The sequence below is a fragment of the Prionailurus viverrinus genome, chromosome D2 (assembly GCF_022837055.1).
Source record: "Prionailurus viverrinus isolate Anna chromosome D2, UM_Priviv_1.0, whole genome shotgun sequence".
NCBI lineage: Eukaryota > Metazoa > Chordata > Mammalia > Carnivora > Felidae > Prionailurus > Prionailurus viverrinus.
In genome coordinates, this window is record NC_062571.1 from 54,173,758 (window position 1) to 54,192,397 (window position 18,640).

At 48.9% G+C, this 18,640-nt stretch overlaps 1 protein-coding gene across 2 annotated transcripts; it reads left to right on the forward strand.

Moving 5' to 3' along the window:
- The first annotated feature begins 1,380 nt into the window (after positions 1-1,380).
- Positions 1,381-17,894, forward strand: FFAR4 (free fatty acid receptor 4). 2 transcript variants are annotated; one of them, XM_047826177.1, is made up of 4 exons: positions 1,437-2,003; positions 9,983-10,115; positions 15,797-15,828; positions 17,219-17,676. In XM_047826177.1, exons 1-4 carry the CDS (start codon positions 1,437-1,439, stop codon positions 17,606-17,608), a joined length of 1,122 nt encoding a protein of 373 aa, XP_047682133.1. In that variant the 3' UTR covers positions 17,609-17,676. The 2 variants fall into 2 exon arrangements, with proteins under 2 accessions (XP_047682134.1, XP_047682133.1); XM_047826178.1 differs by lacking the exon at positions 15,797-15,828 and having other exon boundaries at positions 1,381-2,003; positions 9,983-10,111; positions 17,219-17,894.
- The last annotated feature ends 746 nt before the right edge of the window (positions 17,895-18,640 follow it).

Here is an 18,640-nt window from a genome sequence, read left to right on the forward strand (position 1 = left end):
TTTCCAACAGTGTCAGAAAACAAACTCGTTCTGTTTGACAACTTGAATTTACTCAAGGTTCCAGTTGAACATCTTCCACTGACTTGCAGTCAAACAGATCCTCAGTTCAGAGGTCACACTGTCAACTGAGACACACATGACACAGCGATAAGCAGACTGCATCTCCTCCCCACACAGCACCTCAGGCCGCTGTGCCAAATCCTTAATAAGTACACAGACAACTACAAGACAGAATGCACAACTGGGAGAGGCCTAGCAGTGTGGCAAAGGGGAGGGGGGGTGGCTGGCCAGGGAAGTGGTCACTGGGTCTAGGGCCACAGGCACATTTTTCATTCTCTAACGGCCTAATTTAACAGAAAACTAGACACGACGGGTGTGGTGGAAACTCGCGGGGTAGGGGCAGGGGACCTGGCTTTTATTACTAGCCAGGGGCCACCTTGGACAAGTCGCTTCTTGCTATGCCTCAGTTTCCTTATCTGTAAGCCCTGGATTGCCCAGTGCTTCTAAAACTGGGGTGCTGAGACACATTCACAGCCTGTGTATACACCTCAAGGTCTAGGATAGTTTGTCTTTCTGGGGTGTCAAGTTTATTCAAGATTTTTCCTTTTACACAAGAGCATTTTTATATCATCGCTCGTTGCTCAGAATGCAAAATTGACATGCATTTTTATTATAATAACTAATAATTGAAGACTAATAATTTATTATAGTAAATAATAATTGTGTGTGAGAGCAATTACTATATGCCAAGTGTTAATCTCTTTATAAAATCCTTATAATTACTCGATGAGATATTTTATTCTCTTTTTATAGATTTAAAAAAAAAACAACCCTGGGTAACAGAGAAATAAAATAATTCACCCCAATGTCACGTTACTAAGCAATGCTAAAACAAACGATTCCCCCCCCCCCAAAAAAAAAGGTGTGGCCCCATTGCAAAGTGCTTTGGAGTCCACCCCCGGACCCGAGGGGCTTCTTTGATGAAGTCTGGGCAACACAGGACAAAATGATCTCCACAGTCCAGCTCTGACACTCTTAAATCAATTTTACTTAAATCGGTGGTTTCAAGGTTTCCGACACAGGATGCTCCTGGAGGATGAAGGAAGCTGGGGAGGTCCTGCAGGGGTTCTGGGGGCTCTCCAAGTGGGGTTTCCAGGACCCTCGGGCGCTCGCCGAACAGTCCGAGGGCGTGAGGCCTCCGCAGCAGCCGCCGCCTCTCGCCAGGCCGGGGTGTTTCCAGCGGCGACGCCTGGCACTTCCTCGTTCCCGCGCGCCCCAGGCTCAGCTCACAACGCCCAGCGCCGGCGCTCCTGCGGCGGGAGGGGGCCAGAGGGGAGATGTCGCAACCGCCTCCCTCCCTCTTTCCCCGCCTTGGCGCTCAGTCGCCTCCCAGATGAGCGCGCTAGCAGACGGCTGCGGGCCGCCGGGCGCAGGGCATGTCCCCTGAGTGCGCGCAGGCGGCGGGCACTGGGTCCCCGCGCAGTCTGGAGCGGGCCAACCGCACCCGCTTCCCATTCTTCTCCGACGTCAAGGGAGACCACCGGCTGGTGCTGACCGCTGTGGAGACGGTCGTGCTGGCGCTCATCTTCGCGGTGTCGCTGTTGGGCAACGTGTGCGCCTTGGTGCTGGTGGCGCGCCGACGGCGCCGCGGCACCACCGCCTGCTTGGTGCTCAACCTTTTCTGCGCGGACCTGCTCTTCACCAGCGCCATCCCGCCCGTGCTGGCTGTGCGATGGACTGAGGCCTGGCTGCTGGGCCCGGTCGCCTGCCACCTGCTCTTCTACGTGATGAGCTTGAGCGGCAGCGTCACCATCCTCACGCTGGCGGCCGTCAGCCTGGAGCGCATGGTGTGCATCGTTCGCCTGCAGCGGGGCGTGCGGGGCCTGGGGCGGCGGGCGAGGGCCGCGCTGCTGGCGCTCATCTGGGGCTACTCGGCGCTGGCCGCGCTGCCCCTCTGCGTCTTCTTCCAAGTCGTTCCGCAGCGGCTCTCCGGTCGGGACCAGGTGAGCGCCGGGCGGTGCGCGCCCCGCCGGTGTCTGGGGCGGGCCGGCAGGCGGGGGTCCGACGGAAACGGCGACCAGGGACGATGAATAACAGTACCAACAAAACAATCACAGGCCATTTGTTGCGCTTAATAGTTGTGACACTGTGCCCGGCGCTCTGAAGTTATAGCTCTTACATTTCACCGCAGCGACGTAGGTCCCATAAACGCCCTCCAAAACCTTGTAAGTGGAGTCCCCCAAATGCCTGTAAAGTGCACCCTTCATTTAGAAGTCAGTGAAATAACGGAGAGCTTAGCGGCCAGTCAGATGGAATTTCGAGGGTCCGGAATGGCTAATCGCATTGCCGTATGTTGAATTCTGCTTCCTGGCAGGGTGCTACGGTACTCTTGCTATCATATCTACTTTACATATGGGGAAGCTGAGGCACACAGGGGAATGACTTGCTCAGGGTATGTCATCCTTGGTGCGAGTTGGAGTTGAGATCGTGCACGGCAGATTCAGTACAGGCTGGGTAAGTGTCCTGCTTTGCAGAGTCAGGGAGAAAGGGCATTGGAGACCCAGGGACCCCAGACCCAACGCTGCCACCAGGGGTGTTGTGACTCCCTCTCCCAGGGCCTCAGCTTTTCCAACTGCAAGACAGAAGGATTACACTAGACCGCAGGACCTTACCCTGGGAGCCTTGGGCAGAATACCCTGGGCGCCCCAAACGTCCTGCAGGTTCCAGAGGCTGCCAGAGCTTTATTCTGAGTAGTATGCCCAGAGTTGTCATTAGGATCTCAGTGGGGGTCCACAACCTGACAAAGGTTCTGCGGACAGTTCATGACATTGGCTCGAGGGTGACTCCAGGTGCGCAGTCCAGAATCGAGGTCCAGGTCTGTCGGCGTTGCTGCCCCACTCTGCTGTTGCAGTTTGATTCAGCTCATGACTCGTGGGCGTGGGCCGGGTGTAGGACAGTGGCCGCCTGTTCTGGCTGGCATCCCAGTGTGTTGGGTTTTCTACCCCTCATGGGGAGAGACAGGGAGAGGACATAGGTCTGTGCACCGTAAAGGAAGGGATGAGTCCTGCTCCGGGCTCAGCCTCTCACAGGGTCTGCCCTAAGCTGGTTTCTTCGCCCCCTCCCTTTCTCTACAACTTGCTGGGTTTCTGGCCTGAGCAAAACCCTCACAAACCACAGTCCCAAAGAGAGGCCTGCACAGTGACCAGAAGGGAGTGAGAAGGTAGGAAGGCACGGGGATGAGATGTAACCGGGGGGAAGGCTTCTCACTACGGAAGTGGACAGTCCCACCAGGGGATGTCCCACTGGGTGTATCCTCTGGAGCATGGACACAGAGATGGGCTTCTCTGGGGCTTTCCCCAGACCAGTCTCTCACACACTCCTCTTAGTGGGGTGTGGGGAGAAGTCTGCATCCTGTATAAGCACTATCCTTTTTTATTTTTTGTTTTTCACACAGATGAAATCTACAAGTCTCTTTCCTAATAGTTTGTTTTTTGCATGGGATACATTGTGGGCTTTTTATTTGATTGTTTTGTTTTAAGGCCTTGAATGACTAATAGGCAGGAACCATGTCAGGCCCATGGCACTTCATCAAAGAACATGTAAGCCTGTGGCCATACCCCTCAAGTGGGGGCCAGGAGAGCTGGGATCGGCTGAGTTGGTGGGGTGTCTTTGGTGTGGTGGGCCAAGGACCCTAACTTAGTGGGCAGCCCTGTCCTCCTCAACCCAGCTATACCTGAGAATCAGGGTGGGTCACTTACATGCTTCTAGAATAAGTGGAAGGCCAGGCTCACCCCAGATCCACTGGATCAGCTGGAGGCTAAGGTTCTGCCCTCAATCTTTGGATTTTTTTTTTTTAAGTTATTCTCTCACTGAGTCACAGTGTTTCTGTATTTTCACAGATCTTGAGGGACTTCTCCCCATTTTCTTCTTACAGACAAAATGACACTCAGGAAATTAAAGATCAAATTGAATATATCTTACGGGTATCTCATGTTCCAGACATATGCCTTATGCCTTTCCCTTTTACAATTGCTTCAGGTACACTTATACTTAACTGGCAAATAGCACTAAAAAAGTGAGGTTCTTGTCCCTTCCCAGCCAAAAGCCCAGACTGTAACTGCTTGCCTACATGGACACAGGTGGTTGTTGAGCAAGAAGGCCTTCGCTCAGATGGAGGGATCCTCCCTGTTTGGTCACTCTGTAGTTGTACCTCTGGTGGAAGGTACCTCTGGTCAGAGCCCTATCCGGCACTTCCGGGATGACCAGAGCTGTGCTGCAAAGTGCTTCCATGGAGATTCGTGTTGTGGTGGCCTTCACTCCGTCTCCTTTGGGGCTGAGCACACAGCCCCCTCTTGTATTAATGCAGAAAAACCTCCTTGATCATAAGAGAGGGAGAGGGATTGGACAAAACCACTGGGAGAGCACCGGAGAAGACTGGGGGCCAGGTGAGTCGGCCGCAGGAGCCCTCTTCCCTGACATTAGTAGAAGTGGGGTCAGGGAGCTTGGAATGAAAAACCAGCATGGTCCTTTCCAGCTCTCCATCCTCTTTGTCTTTGCCCCACCCGCACCCCCACCACATGCACCTGCCAGTAAGCCAAGGAACAGAAAAACTCCCCTGTCCCTCAAGGGCTGTGACCTGAGCATGTACGAAACAACTCATTTTATAGGTGAGCAAACTGAGGATGAAGGGTTGAAAAAATCAGTTGGAAAGAATAAGAAATGGGGGGGGGGGGCGGAGTGTGGCCATTTTAAAAAAGAGAGAAGGATCTAGGCTAGACTGAATGGAGTCTCACATTTAAAATTAGCAAAAGCTTGTTTTCTCAATCCTCTATTCCCAGCTTCCTGTCTAGATTCTGCCTGCCCCTTCCCACTTGGACACTAAATATGGAGGTTTTGGATGGGAGACACTTTCCTACCCAAACCACCGACCGAGGAAACTAAGTAACCCCAAGCACATACTGGCTGCCTCCTCTCAAGGAGCGCTGGCCAGGGAAACAGTACGTCTCAGAGCTTTCTGCTATTCTGAGCACCCTTCCTCCTCCCCAAAACAGGAACATGAGTACCTTTGTCCATTTGGGCAGCGGGTGCCCACAATCCAGGGTGACCAGGCTCTCTAACCCTTCCCTGAAGGGATGATGAAATAATAGGCATGCTGAAAACACTAGATAATTCGGTATTAGGAACGTGCGTGCGCTTTGGAGTCCGACGTTCTGAGTCTGAATTCCAATGTCAGCCCTTTAGGAGCTGTGTGCCAGAGGCAAGCGGTCCCACGTCTCTATACCTTCCTTTCTCCATGTGCAGAATGGGCGTGATAACAGTCTAACATAGGATTGCCATGGGGACTAATGTTCGGTAAATGGGCCACCACCTGGCACATACACAGTTAAGCACTCAAGAATTGCCAGCTATTATTAGTTTCCTTATCTTTGGTTATAAATATTTCAAACATTCTTCAAATAGTGTAATTCTTCTGATTGCAGTAAGATAATAGGCTGCCGTTTTAAGGGGGTGGGCACATCCTGGCAACACAGACATCTCAGCCAGGTCACCTCAGCCTGGTCCAGAGGGATTCCTGCCTGTGTATGCTGTGGCCCCGGCGGGGTGCCGGCCTCAATGGCAGGTTGGGGGGGACCGTGCACCCCGGCCAGAATGTGCTGCCCATTCATTGTACAAACATTTACTGAGCACCCGTGCCCCCTGCCCTCATCATGAGTCATGTGACCGAGACACTGTCCTGTTCCAGGAGGTGCAGGTAATGAGAATGCAGACGGTCTCGGATCCTGGCACAGTTTGGTTCTCACAGAAATCCTACAAACAGGTGTTTGTTTGTTCATCCTCCGAAGGGGAAAATGCCTAAAGTCCCAGAGCAGGCAAGGGATGGAACCAGAATTTAGCCTGGCTCTGTGTCCCTCCTCCACCTCCCCCCACCCCACTCCTGTGCCATTTCCTGCAAGTTCACATTTCCTTGGGAGCCCTTGGTCCTAATGCTCTGCCCTGCCCCATTTTAACACCAGGCCAATCATGTCATGGTGTCTCTGCTGAGTGCAAACTAGCTGAGGAGATCAATGCAATTTGCTTGCCTTTGTTAGTAGAGGATCCTTTAAGATATAAGAAAGTTCATCTCGTGCACTGATATATTCTTTCTTTTCTGGCTGGGAAGTGGAGAGACAAGGACATATCCACTAGGATTCCCAGTTCCTTCAAGTGATCTCGAAGTCTCCCATTTTGTTTGAAGAGGTGGAACAGGGAGAATGATTTACAAAGGGATCCTCAACGGTACTCCAAGAAGCGTCATTACAGAAGGATGACGGGGAACAGCTGGAATCAGGCGGCATCTGCAAATAAGTTAGCCAGTGTGGAGAGGGGGCAGCGTGGAGCGGTGCCTGTAGACAGATACCCCCATCCACCGGGGGTCTTCTTAGAAGAGAATGGGTGATGTCTCAGCTGCGTGTGAAGACAAAAGGCAGTTAGCCAGACAAGGACGTGGGGAACTGGAGGGACATTACAAGCAGAGGAAATAGTCCACAGGTTGGCAAGACATGGTGCCGGAAGGGTTGGTGGAGGCCAGCTGGAGAAGGGCCAGCTGTGGTCCTTTAGAGAGTTTGGACTTCCAAGGTGAGAGATGGACCAGGTCCGGGAAGGGTGGGCCGGTGAGAATGAAATACGTGGGTCCACTGGGTATCTGTGAAGGCAGAAGGTAGGGAGGAGAAGGCAGAAGGCCTGTACTCAGGTTGCTGGCAGCATTGGGAATGGCTTCTCCAGGCCCCGAGTCAGTGACGGCAGGAGGTGGAGCCTTCTGGGGTGGGACATTGGAGCCTTGTCATACCTGTGAGGCATCCTTCAGAGATGTCCTCAGGACACTGGGACCTGTTTTGAAGACAGAACAAGACAGGGCTGGAAAAAGCAGCTGCAACTTGGAAACGAAGCCATGGCAATGGATGAGATTGCCAGGGAGAGGTAGAGGTTGGGATGGGGATACAAGTCACACTTAATCCCATAACACCCTTGTACGTGGCCTCCTGACTTTGTCCCTTCCTGTCCTGTCCCGAGCTCCAGCCTCCCCATTCTCCTGACCGAAGCCCCATGCCTCTGGGCACAGTGAACACAACCCCTCCGGGAGGCCACTCTCCCTGGTGACTGTGCTCTCCTGTCATCCGTAGCTCTGGGCATTGCCAGCTCGCTGCCCTGTATTGAAGTTTCTTAGCCCTTCTCTCTCTCCTTAAGCACATCATAGCCTCCTCGAGGGCAGGGGCCTCACCTTGCCCATCCTCACTGTGGCTGCCACTGTGGCTGGAGTCAGTGAGTGATTGAACAAACCAATTAAAGGACAGTTGTTGACTCGGCCACTCTGCTTCTGTACCTCAGTCATAAATGGGCCTAGCACGTCTGGTTTTCAAATTTCCTGTTTAAAATCAGGAAACACTTCCAAAATGTGCAGAAAAAGTACAGAGAATATTATAAGACTCATGTCTCCGCCATCCAGAGTTGACTCACTGCCACACTCCCTCTTAAGTCACAGCCTGGGTCAGAATACCTAGAATCAAAATAACGTAAGTCAGATGGATTTTCCCACAAAAACGCAATTATAATACCAAGCCAGCTCACTGACTTTGGGCCTGGCGCCTGCTGTTAAATTTCTTAATGAGAATAAACTCTGCGCGTAAACAATGGTACCATATAAAGCTTTCTAAAGAGCATATAAATGATTCAGTCCACACAGGCCAGCCACACTGTCTCTTCGGTCATGTGTGAGGTGCTGTGCAAAGTTCCTATCTCACTTCCTTATCACACTCTGGGCCTGGGGTGAGTGCTACAAATCAAAAGGTGAAAGAGCATCTTCCTCAGAGTCATGAAATTGGGATGGGTTCATTGTTTTTGAAATGAAAAAGTAGCTGGTTAGGTCTGCTAAACTATCATGGTTTCATGTTTGATCATCATTTAAAAAAAAATTAACGTTTATCACCCTTTTTTGGCACATTCTAGAAGATTTAGAAAGAACAAAAATAACTCGAGTCCCACCTGGAAACAGACACTTAATTTTCTGGACTGTATCCTTCCAGTCTTTTTTCTATGCATATGCGTGTGTGTGTGTGTGTGTGTGTGTGTTTGTGTGTGCATGTGCGTAGGTGTATATCCGTTCATTCACACCTACACATTTTCTTCAACAGCACTGGGCAAAGCAGATCGTTTGAGGATCTAGTTTTTTGCCCCTGTTGAAGGGAGAACACCCAGCTCTATCATTACGTATTCTTCTACAAAATCATGTTAAGCCTGGAGAGATTTTGGTAGACATTCTGGAGAAGGCTTTTGGAAAGAGTTGGGGGCCCTTGGGCATTCTTCCCTGCTTGACTTGCCTTAGAGTTTTCTTGGTATGTCTCTGGATTTCTTTTATAACTACTTAGCTCTCATGGGAAGATATTCTATGATTAAAAAGTACTACACCTTTAAACTATTGTTTTAGGAGGGTGTTTCTAAGCCTTAGTTTTCTGCTCGGTGTAGTGGGAAAAATAGTAATATGCATTTCAATATGGATGCTACAAACATTCAATGAGGTAATGTGTTTAAAGTGTTTCCTGGCATAGATAAGTGCTCAGTGAATATCAGACTTACTATTTTCTGTTAATAGGAAAAGAAGTGACTATTTGGCTGCATTTTGAATTTGACCACTCAGTTGTGATATACGTGATGAAAGTTCTTTGCCTTTACTTAGTGTAGCATTCAATAAATATAGGCTGAATGGATAAATGAATGATGCTATAAGTAATACTACTACATTGGGGCGCCTGGGTGGCGCAATCAGTTAAGCGTCTGACTCTTAATTTCTGCTCAGGTCATGATATCATGGTTCATGAGATCAAGCCCCATGCTGTCAGCTCAGAGCCCGCTTGGGATTTTCTGTCTCTCCCCGTCTCTACTCCTCCCCTGCTCACTCACTCTCTCTCAAAATAAACAAATAAACATTAAAAAAATACTACTACCCCATTGGTTAAGATGCCTTGTCCACCAGAGGTCAATAATGTGCTCTTTGTACACAAAATGTGCTCTTAAAAGTCTGTTCTACACGTCCAGAAGTGTTTAGGGCAACTTGCTTTCTAAAGTTCTGTTCCTACAGTCAAGCACGCATGAGGAGTTTGTTTGGGAGGAGAGACAGACAGACAGACAGGCAGACCATTGACCTATCGATGGAGTGGATTATTCCAGCAGCTACCAGTAACCATGTAAGAAGGTCCCTATATGCTTCAAGTTGTGTAATTACTGTCAAACGTTTGAATTCAGCCCAGCCTACTGACAGCAGCAAAGGCCACAAAGCATGCTTTTCCACCCCTTTCCAGTGGTTTTACATCTTGAATGATGGAGAATTGTATGGGACTGTAGCGTGCTCCCCTGGAGGAGGGACACAGGAGGAAAGAGCTTCCAAGTCTGGGCACCAGTATTGTCTTGGAGTAAGCCCCAGCCTTCTCTGATGCAGCTTGACACATTTTAGACATCGTCATTCCCCTAAATGAACACTCAGTGCCTCAATGTTGTTTCTGGTGCCTTCAGCAGTCCCAGTGTGACTGCACCGGAACCTCTTGCCTGTTTTCATATGCGTGTCGCTTCCAGTTTGTGTGGCCTTTCAGGGCTCAGGTTCTCACCTGTAAAATGAAGAGAAGGCTCAAGGGCTCTTTGCAGCTCAGTTCAGGAGGGGAAAGAGCACTGGGCTTGGAGTCCTGCCTGCAGCTAACTTGAGCTGTTACCTGCATGGGACCCTGACACCCAGCTGAGTCTCCTGGAGAACGGGAGTAATAATTGCGGGTATTCTGAGGGCCTGTAGGGGTGTTTGTGTGGGCAGGGGAAAGGATGCGGGGGGTTGCTGTCAACCTGGTTGTGTAACGGTGACACAACAGTGTAACAGGGTTAGGTACCCTCCTACTGGGACTGAGCTCAAGCCAAACAAGAAGCCACCACTTAACTGACGTTTTTTTTTCCTTCTTGTAACCAGGAAATTCCGATTTGCACGCTGAGTTGGCCCAGCATCGCTGGAGAAATCTCCTGGGATGTGTCGTTTGTTACTTTGAACTTCTTGATGCCGGGATTGCTCATTGTGATCAGCTACTCCAAGATTTTACAGGTATGTGTGCTTCAAGGGCCACAGCTGAACTGCACCGAAGCCGGGGGTATTTCAGATGGAATCTTAGCCTTTCCAGGGCAAAGTTACCTCAGAGTTCACGCTGGTCCAAGCCTGGCTCGCTGCCCAGGTCTACCCCCTCTGCAACACCAAGGAGTGAGAATGTAATATTTTTTTAAAGTTATATCTTTGTGATTGTTATTATTATTATTAATTCTGCTGATCACTAAAGTAATACAAAGCTCATTATAAAAAATTAAACTAAAGGGATGTCTGAGGGGCTCAGTCAGTTAAGCATCTGACTCTTGATTTTGGCTCGGGTCATGATCTCACGGTTTGTGAGTTTGAGCCCTGCATCAGGGCTCTGTGCTGACAGTGCAGAGCCTGCTTGGAATTCTCTCTCTCCCCTCTCTCTCTGCCCCTCCCCTGCTTGTGCTCTCTCTCAAAATAAATACACTTAAAAAAAATTAAAAGAAATTAAAGACATATAGAAATGTGTGATACAGAAACTAAACATCTACTCCCATTAACAGTTCAAAGTATATTTTTCAGGTTACTTTTTTTATAGATGTGCCTATATGCATATTTTTATGCCATGAGTATAATGAATGTATGTTATATATGTATGATAAACCATATAAAATGGTCGAATATCAACTACTCACCATGGGTCAACCCACTGTTTGTTTGTTTGTTTGTTTCAGATTTGAGATAACACTCTTTGCTCTGTAATTTCCTTTATCAGCTTAACACTATACTGGAATATCTTTCCATGTTTGCTCTTATATCTCTGCCTCATTCTTTTTAATGGCTTCATGGTCTTCCATCATACAGATGTGATATAATTCACTTTATGGGCTTTTGGGTTGAGTCCATTGTTACCCCATCACAGATAGCAATACGGTGATAGAGAACATACACTTTTAAAAACTTTTTATTGAAGTATAATATACATTCAGAAAAGCATCCCCAGCATGCGTGCACAGCTGACTCCTAGAAACAGCTTCCAGAAACAGACCGAGAAACAGAATATTCCCAGAAACCCCTTCCTGGTACCTTCCCATTGCTACCCCACACTCCCAGGGAAGGTGCTTTTCAAAAGTGCGCTGAGCCAGGAAGTAATGTCTACTTTGGAGGTATGTACAGGGACGTAAAAAGGATGCTGCCAGCCTGTGTCCCACCTCCTGAGGTGGCCCATTCACATGTATGGCTCTGGCTCAGGCAAGTAGCATGTACATATATGTTTATGCTCATCTCAGAAGATTTCATGCAAAACCTTGAATCCTCTTGAAGGTTTACAGTTGTTGAATCTTGGTTTTATTGCATGTTACAGGTCATGTGGCAAACAATTTTATCGAAGCGGAGCCCTGTAGGTCCTGCTTGTTATCTGGCTACTTTTTATGGCCTTTTCTTTGTAGCTGAGGATCTAGAACCTTCTTAGCTGCTCAGAACCAGGCTAGCCTCTATCCGGGTCTGTTAATCCTGGGTCCTGTGGGAGATGGATCCCCAATCTATTCCCTAGACTGTTCCCCACCGATTGACTTGTGACCCACTTTAGTGACATCCAGCCTGGGGCTTGTTCAAGGGTATGAGGCAGATTCAGGCCTGGAGCCAAGGTCTGTAAAGCACTTGCAGTAGGGGCCTGGCATGTGTAAATGCTATGTAAGTGTTAGCTATTATTACCTTAAAAGAAAAGAAGTGAGGGAATAAGGAAGAGAAATTTAAAATGAATCCTTTAAAAAATGATTTAACAAATATTTGTGTAGTATCTAAAATGTGTCAGGAATGAATTCATTTAATCCTAATAAGAATTACAGATGAAGAAGCCAATGCAGAGAGGCTAAGTAACTTGCCCAAGATCACATAGCTCATAAGCAGTGGTATCAGGATTTGAACCCAGGCAGTCTGGCCCCAGCGTCCCAACACTTTAATTCCTCAGACATTTGTTGAGGATCTACTCTCTGCAAAGTGCTGGTGGGGAGTGGAGATTGGTCAAGAGTGAGCAGGTCGCGTTTTTCTATTCAGAAGGAGCTCCAACACAGGAAGGGGAAGGGGAGACAGACAACAGGACTGCTGCTCGATGCAGTGAGCCTCTAGCACACTGGACAGAGTGATGCTAGAACTCAGTGTGAAAATGCTTGGCAAACCATTGAACACCGCACGGACTTAAGAAGTGAATAAGGGGGAGAAGAGAGAAGAGGAGAGGGCTAGGAAAGGCAGACATGGAGACATACAGGGCTCTTCCAGTAACCCGGCTTTTGAGTCCTTGTTGTGTGGCCTTTAGCAAGTTACTCACTTTCTCTGGACCTCTGCTCCCTCATCTGCAAAATGGTGATGATAACTCGGACGGTGTAGGGTTGTTGGGAGACATGTCAGGGATACTACCGGGGACCCACAGAGCCGTGCCTGCCTGTAGGGGGGGGTGAGTAGACTACATCTGTTGTTATTTGTTAGGCATGGCTGTTCCTCTGACCCTACCCTCAGAACATGCTGGGAAAAGGTACCCCTGAGATTTTTTGAGAGAATAAACTGCAGAGTCCAGATTTGGAGCGTGGCAAGAGCTAGGAGCCGACGCTAGGGCAGGGCGGTCACGCTCCTGAGTTCCTTGCAGGCCACGAGGGCTCCGGTCTGCCCCGCTGCACTTTACCTGAGATGACTCAGCTGCCTTCTGAGGGAGGATTGACTTATTCCATGGAAAGGTTTTCCCACCCTCTTCCATCTTTTTCTCAGGCCAGGGCCCACACGGAAACATTCCAGGAGACCCCAAGAGCCCTGATGAGTTGGGGGAGGGGCCTCATATCCATCAGCCTTTAGATTCCTGTTCATCACTTTCCAGACACTTTGATATAAACCCATGGCCAGCCTTCAGTTCCTCCCATCACAGACCCCAGGACAGCTCCTGGGTGAAAGAGAATATCTACCATGACTCACCGTAATGAAACAGTGCTCTCAGTAGTGACTCGAAGATACCATTTAGACCCCATCACTTCCCTCATGTGTGGAGCAAATCTCAAAGCCCTCACCTTGATGCCCTGTGTGATCTGGCTCCTGCCTGCCCTCTCACACCATCTTCTCACTCTCTCTTGTGTCCACCTTGGCGGCTACTCCTCACACATGCCGACACATAGCTGCCTCAGGGCCTTTGCACCTGTGATTTCCTCTCCCGGATCTCCATTCCCCCAATTTCTGTGTGGGCCACTCCCCCCACTCCATTTAGGTCTCTGCTCAGAAGGCTCTTCCCCAGAGTGCCTTCTCATCGTTCTCTAGTCCCTCATTACCCTGATATATTTCTCTTCTGTACACTTACCATGCCTGTCATATTCCATTTATGTGTATTTATTTGTAAAGCATCTGTTTTGCACACTAGAATGCAGTCTCCATGAGGGCCGAGACTTTCTTATGTTTACTGCTATAGCTCCATGCCTAGCACAGAGCCTGGCTTATTCATTGTGGATACTCAGCAAACACTCACTGAATGAGTAAGACAAACTTTGGAACACAGTGAAACAGCCAACTCTACCTTCTCCTGTCGCACAGTGGGGAAACCACTCAACAAAAAGTCCTAAGACCTAGCTTCTAGTCCAAGCTTTATTCCTGTGTGACTTTAACATAGGCAAGTCATTTAACTACTGCGGGCCTCAGTTTTGTCTGGAGGTCGACAGGCCTCAGTGGGTTGTTTAACACAGTAAAATGAGAGTGTAGATATGATAATATTTTGAACAGGCTGCTAGAATTGAATTTGAAAGCTATGTAATGTTGTGATTTTGAAAATCATGTTAATGCAAATATAAGACCTTTAAAAAAGGACTTTCCACCCCAGGAGCTCATACTCGTTATGATACTCATAACTCAGAGACACTGGGTCAGCTTCCCAGCTGAAATTTTTCTGTTATGAGCGTAACGCTGTAAAATGAATTGACCATCCGCGTTAATCAGCTGTTTTCATAGAGACCCAACTAACAAATCATCAGAAACCATGAGACACATAACTGCATCTGCCAACCCTTTCCCACCAGGTCTACCTCTTCTTACCTGTCGGTACTGTCTCTGCCTCAGTTTCCATCTATAGGCGTGAGAAGTGCCTCTTTGAAATCACCCCGATCTTTTATTCCTCTAAAGCAGCATCTCCCCTGAAGCACTCTCTAGGTCTCCATGGGCTGTTAGATATCAAAAAGGGGTCCGTGATCAAATGAGTTTAGGAACCCCCAATGAGTCAATGTTAAATAGGTGTCTTTGCAGCAGGACGTCTGGGAGGCTTCAGGCTAATGTTCTTTGAGAGTCTCCAACCCAGGAATAGAGGAGGCAGCACTACTAAATCTGACCACAGACCCCCTTCTCCCCACAGAGCATCTCTTTGCACTGGTGCTCTGTGGGTCTCCTTCGGGAAACACTGCTCTAAAGTCCCTGCCGGGGTTGCTGGCTCTGCCCTGGGCAAGGACTGGAGAGCAGGCTTCACCTGGGCACTTCCCTTCCAAAGCTGCTTCACGTGCTCAGGGCAGTGGCCTTATCCACGGTTCTGCCTTCCCTGCTTCCTCTTTCCTCATGACTCAAGCGTGCTATACATCTCCAGTGGCTTTTTCCAATCAATAGTTTCCCAGGGTAATAGTCCCCCAGTCACTCCCAAGTGATTTCAATCAGGCTGGCAATGCTAGCTTCTGGGGCTTGGTTTACATTGTCACCCAGCAACCACTGCCATGGCAAGAGGAGATGCTTCTACCCTTTCTTGTTGCCCTCCTCGTTCTCCAGGTACACACTAGGATGGGAGAGCAGGGAGGGGTGGGGCAGGGCTCCCTTCTTTCCGGTTGTATATCCAGCACCTATGAGAGTACTCGGCACAACATGGTAGGGGCTCAATAAATATTTGCTGAATGAGAGAATGAGGGTACTGCTTGAAGCTGGAAAACTTTCATGCATCTCAGGGCTCAACTGAGAAATGAACTCTGTTTTAGCTAAGCACCAAGGTGTTAGGTAATGAACATTCAGCCCCTTCTCCATGCCTGGCCCTCATTCCCCAGGTTTGGGGCCTGCTTGCCAGTGATGGAGAAGGAGGTGGGCCCTCTAGAAAGATGGAGTCTGTTGTCTGAAGATTCAATCTGTGTGTTGCTGATTGACCAAGCAGCACCCCAAGGAGAGCCAACCCCCAGGTCCCAAGCATGTCAGTGAGGAACCACCTCCCCCTGCACCCACCTGTCAGCACCGTGGTGTGGTGGCCTGGAGTGGCAGAGGTGTGAGATAGAGAGAAGGTGCCCTCAGGACCATCTCAAAAGGACTGTTTAAAAAGTGACTCTTTATGAAGAACTGTGGGGCAGTTCCAAATCTGCCGTCCTGTATAAGTGGTTCCCATACTTCAGTCAGCAAAGATCACTCAGAGTTTGTGAGAAGTACAGCTTTCTGGGCCCACTCAGACCCACAAAAGTGAGTATCTGACGGTGGTCCCAAGTGCTCGCCTGGTGACTCTGACACAGGTGGCCATGGACCACATCCCTGGGAGCACTGTGCTCCCCCGTAGCCCCATGATGAAGAGCTCAGATGCCTCCCCAGAGGGGCACTTCTCCTCCACCTTGACCATGAGGCCTTGAGCGTGTTCCTTCACCTCTCAGAGCCTTCATCTTGCATACCCAAAGTCGGGTAATGACAGGACCTGCCCCCTAGGCTTGTTTTAAGGATTAAAGTGAATCCTCAAGTTAGCTGAGCATTTAATTTCCCCTAAAACACATGAAGCATTCTGTGCAATGACAGAGACATTTTAAAGCCTGGATAAAAGTCACCCAGTCTTGTCCTCTAACGTGGGGTGGGAAGCAGCAAGGAGCCACATTGGATTATAATGAGCCCGTTTTCCTTCTCACGCCCTGAAAGTCATGGGAACCATGGGCAGAGGAAACGGTGGCATCAGTCAGTGCTAAAAACAGACCCGACCACTTATTCACTCGGTCCATGAGTCAGTCCATTTCTCTGTTTGTTCATAGTCACTGTCAGGCACTTGCTAGAGCCCCAGGCCACAGAAGCCACAGGGCTGCCCGTGGAGCCTGCAGTCTGGTGGTTGAGGTAACAATGACGCTTCAGCACCTACCACATGGTCCACGTGGCAAGGGCCACGTGAATGCTGGAGACAAAGTACTGCAGGATGCCTTGTGGGAGATGAACTAGGAAGGCTTCTCAGAGTCTCTGGCATCAGAGCATGGAGTTATAGGCCAGGCAGAAGGATTTCCATTGGTGGGGATTAGCAGAGGGTAGGAAGAAACTCGTTTAAGATGAAGAGCATGGCACGGAGTGGAGCGTCTGGGTGGCTCAGTCGGTTAAGCGTCCGACTTCAGCTCGGGTCACGATCTCGTGGTCCGCGAGTTCGAGCCCCACGTCGGGCTCTGGGCTGATGGCTCAGAGCCTGGAGCCTGCTTCCGATTCTATGTTTCCCTCTCTCTCTGCCCCTCCCCCGTTCATGCTGTGTCTCTCTCTGTCTCAAAAATAAATAAACGTTAAAAAAAATTTAAAAAAAAAAAAACAAAAAAACCCAGGAGTTTATTTGTCACACTTGTGGAGGCTGGAGTTGAAGGCTAGGGTGCCAGCCCAGTCAGGTTCTGATGAGAGCCCTCTTCTGGCTGCAGACTGCCAGCTTCTTGCTGTCTTCACATGGTGGAAGGACTGAAGGAGCTGTCTTGGGACTCTCTTAAGGGCCCTATTCATGAAGGCTTTGTCCCCATAATCCGATGACCTCCCAAAGGCCCTGCCTCCTAATACCGTAACCTTGGGGGTTAGTTCCACCATATGAATTTAGAGGGATGCATTCAGACCATAGCAATGTGCTTCCATTCACATATTTCTCTTCTAGACCATTCAGTTCAGCCTTTCCACTCCTCTGCATCAACTGTATTTACAATACGGATGGGGGCCGTATATCCAGGGGGCCAGCCAGGGGCCCTATTCCCCAGAGCATCCTAAGTATGGGCAGTTGCGAGGCCACTGAGACCAGCCCTCTCCACACAAAGTTCCAAAGTTGCCCCAGGACAGCAGGGACGGCAGATTCCAACTCCTAGATGCTCTGTTCCTCCTCAGCCCAAATCCCCTACATCCTGCAGTAAATTGTGGCTCTGGCTTTGTTTTGTGTTCCTGCAGATCACAAAGGCATCAAGGAAAAGGCTCACGGTGAACCTGGCTTCCTCGGAGAGCCACCATATCCGCGTGTCCCAGCAGGACTTCCGGCTCTTCCGTACCCTCTTCCTGCTCATGATCTCCTTCTTCATTATGTGGAGCCCCATCATCATCACCATCCTCCTCATCTTGATCCAGAATTTCAAGCAGGACCTGGTCATCTGGCCATCCCTCTTCTTCTGGGTGGTGGCCTTCACGTTTGCCAACTCAGCCCTGAACCCCATTCTCTATAACATGTCACTGTTTAGGAATGAATGGAGGAAAATTTTCCACCGCTTCTTCTACCCAGAAAAGGGAGCCATGTTTACAGATACATCTGTCAGAAGAAATGATCTGTCCGTTATTTCCAACTAATTAAATTTTTCTCTATAGGCAGAGTTTATCACCCTCTGGAAAGCTAGGATATGCTTTCAAAGGGAGTTTATTTCCAGGACCATCACATCACTGTAGCCTGCTTTAAGAAAATGTAACCTATGCAAATACACATTTATAGCACCAGTAAATTAAGGGGTGATCATTCAGTATGACAATTTTACCCTTCATAAAAGGATTTGTTATGGGCTCCCTTTAAATATGAACTTTTTCCAGTGTGTTTGTAATATGATTGAGTTTAATAAATTTTTATTTATAGCTGTTCAGCAATCACATCTCTTACATATAAAGCCACACCATGCTGGTTTCTGGAGTGAGTCTTGAAAGTGATCTAATACTCAGGTTTCTCCCTGAAGGTTCACTGCCACTGTAGGTCCCCACCCTGGACTTGCGAGGCCTCAAGACTATTCAATAATGTCAACAAAACTTGAGGAATTTCCAAAGAAATTCAAAAAAATTAAAGTGACTTTAGTTTTTCACTTGTAAGAAATGCCATGTACCTCTTTAGGGGAAGCCATGTTATGGAATCAGAGAAGAGATAGAATGACTCAAAACATTGAGAGTGAGAGTGTAAGTGATTCCCTCCATGGATCCACCTGTCAGGTGCCTCTTAAGCCCATGGTGTGGCCAGTGTTCTTGGTGCTGGGAACACAGCGGTGAACCAGACAGCCATGGCTCATGCCCTTATGGGGCTTACTTACCTTCTATTTTGGGGGAGAAGCACTAAACAGAAATCAGTAAATAATATAGCATTATAGAGTGGATTCACATCATGAAGAAAATAGGACAGTGATGGGGCACCTGGGTGGCTCAGTCGGTTAAGCATCCAACATCAGCTCAGGTCATGATCTTATGGTTCATGAGTTTGAGTCCTGTGTCAGGCTCTGTTTTGACAGCTCAGAGCCTGAACCTGCTTCACATTCTGTGTCTCCCTCTCTCTCTGCCTCTTCCCTGCTCATGCTCATACTCTGTCTCTGTCTCTGTCTCTCTCTCTCAAAAATAAATAAACATGAA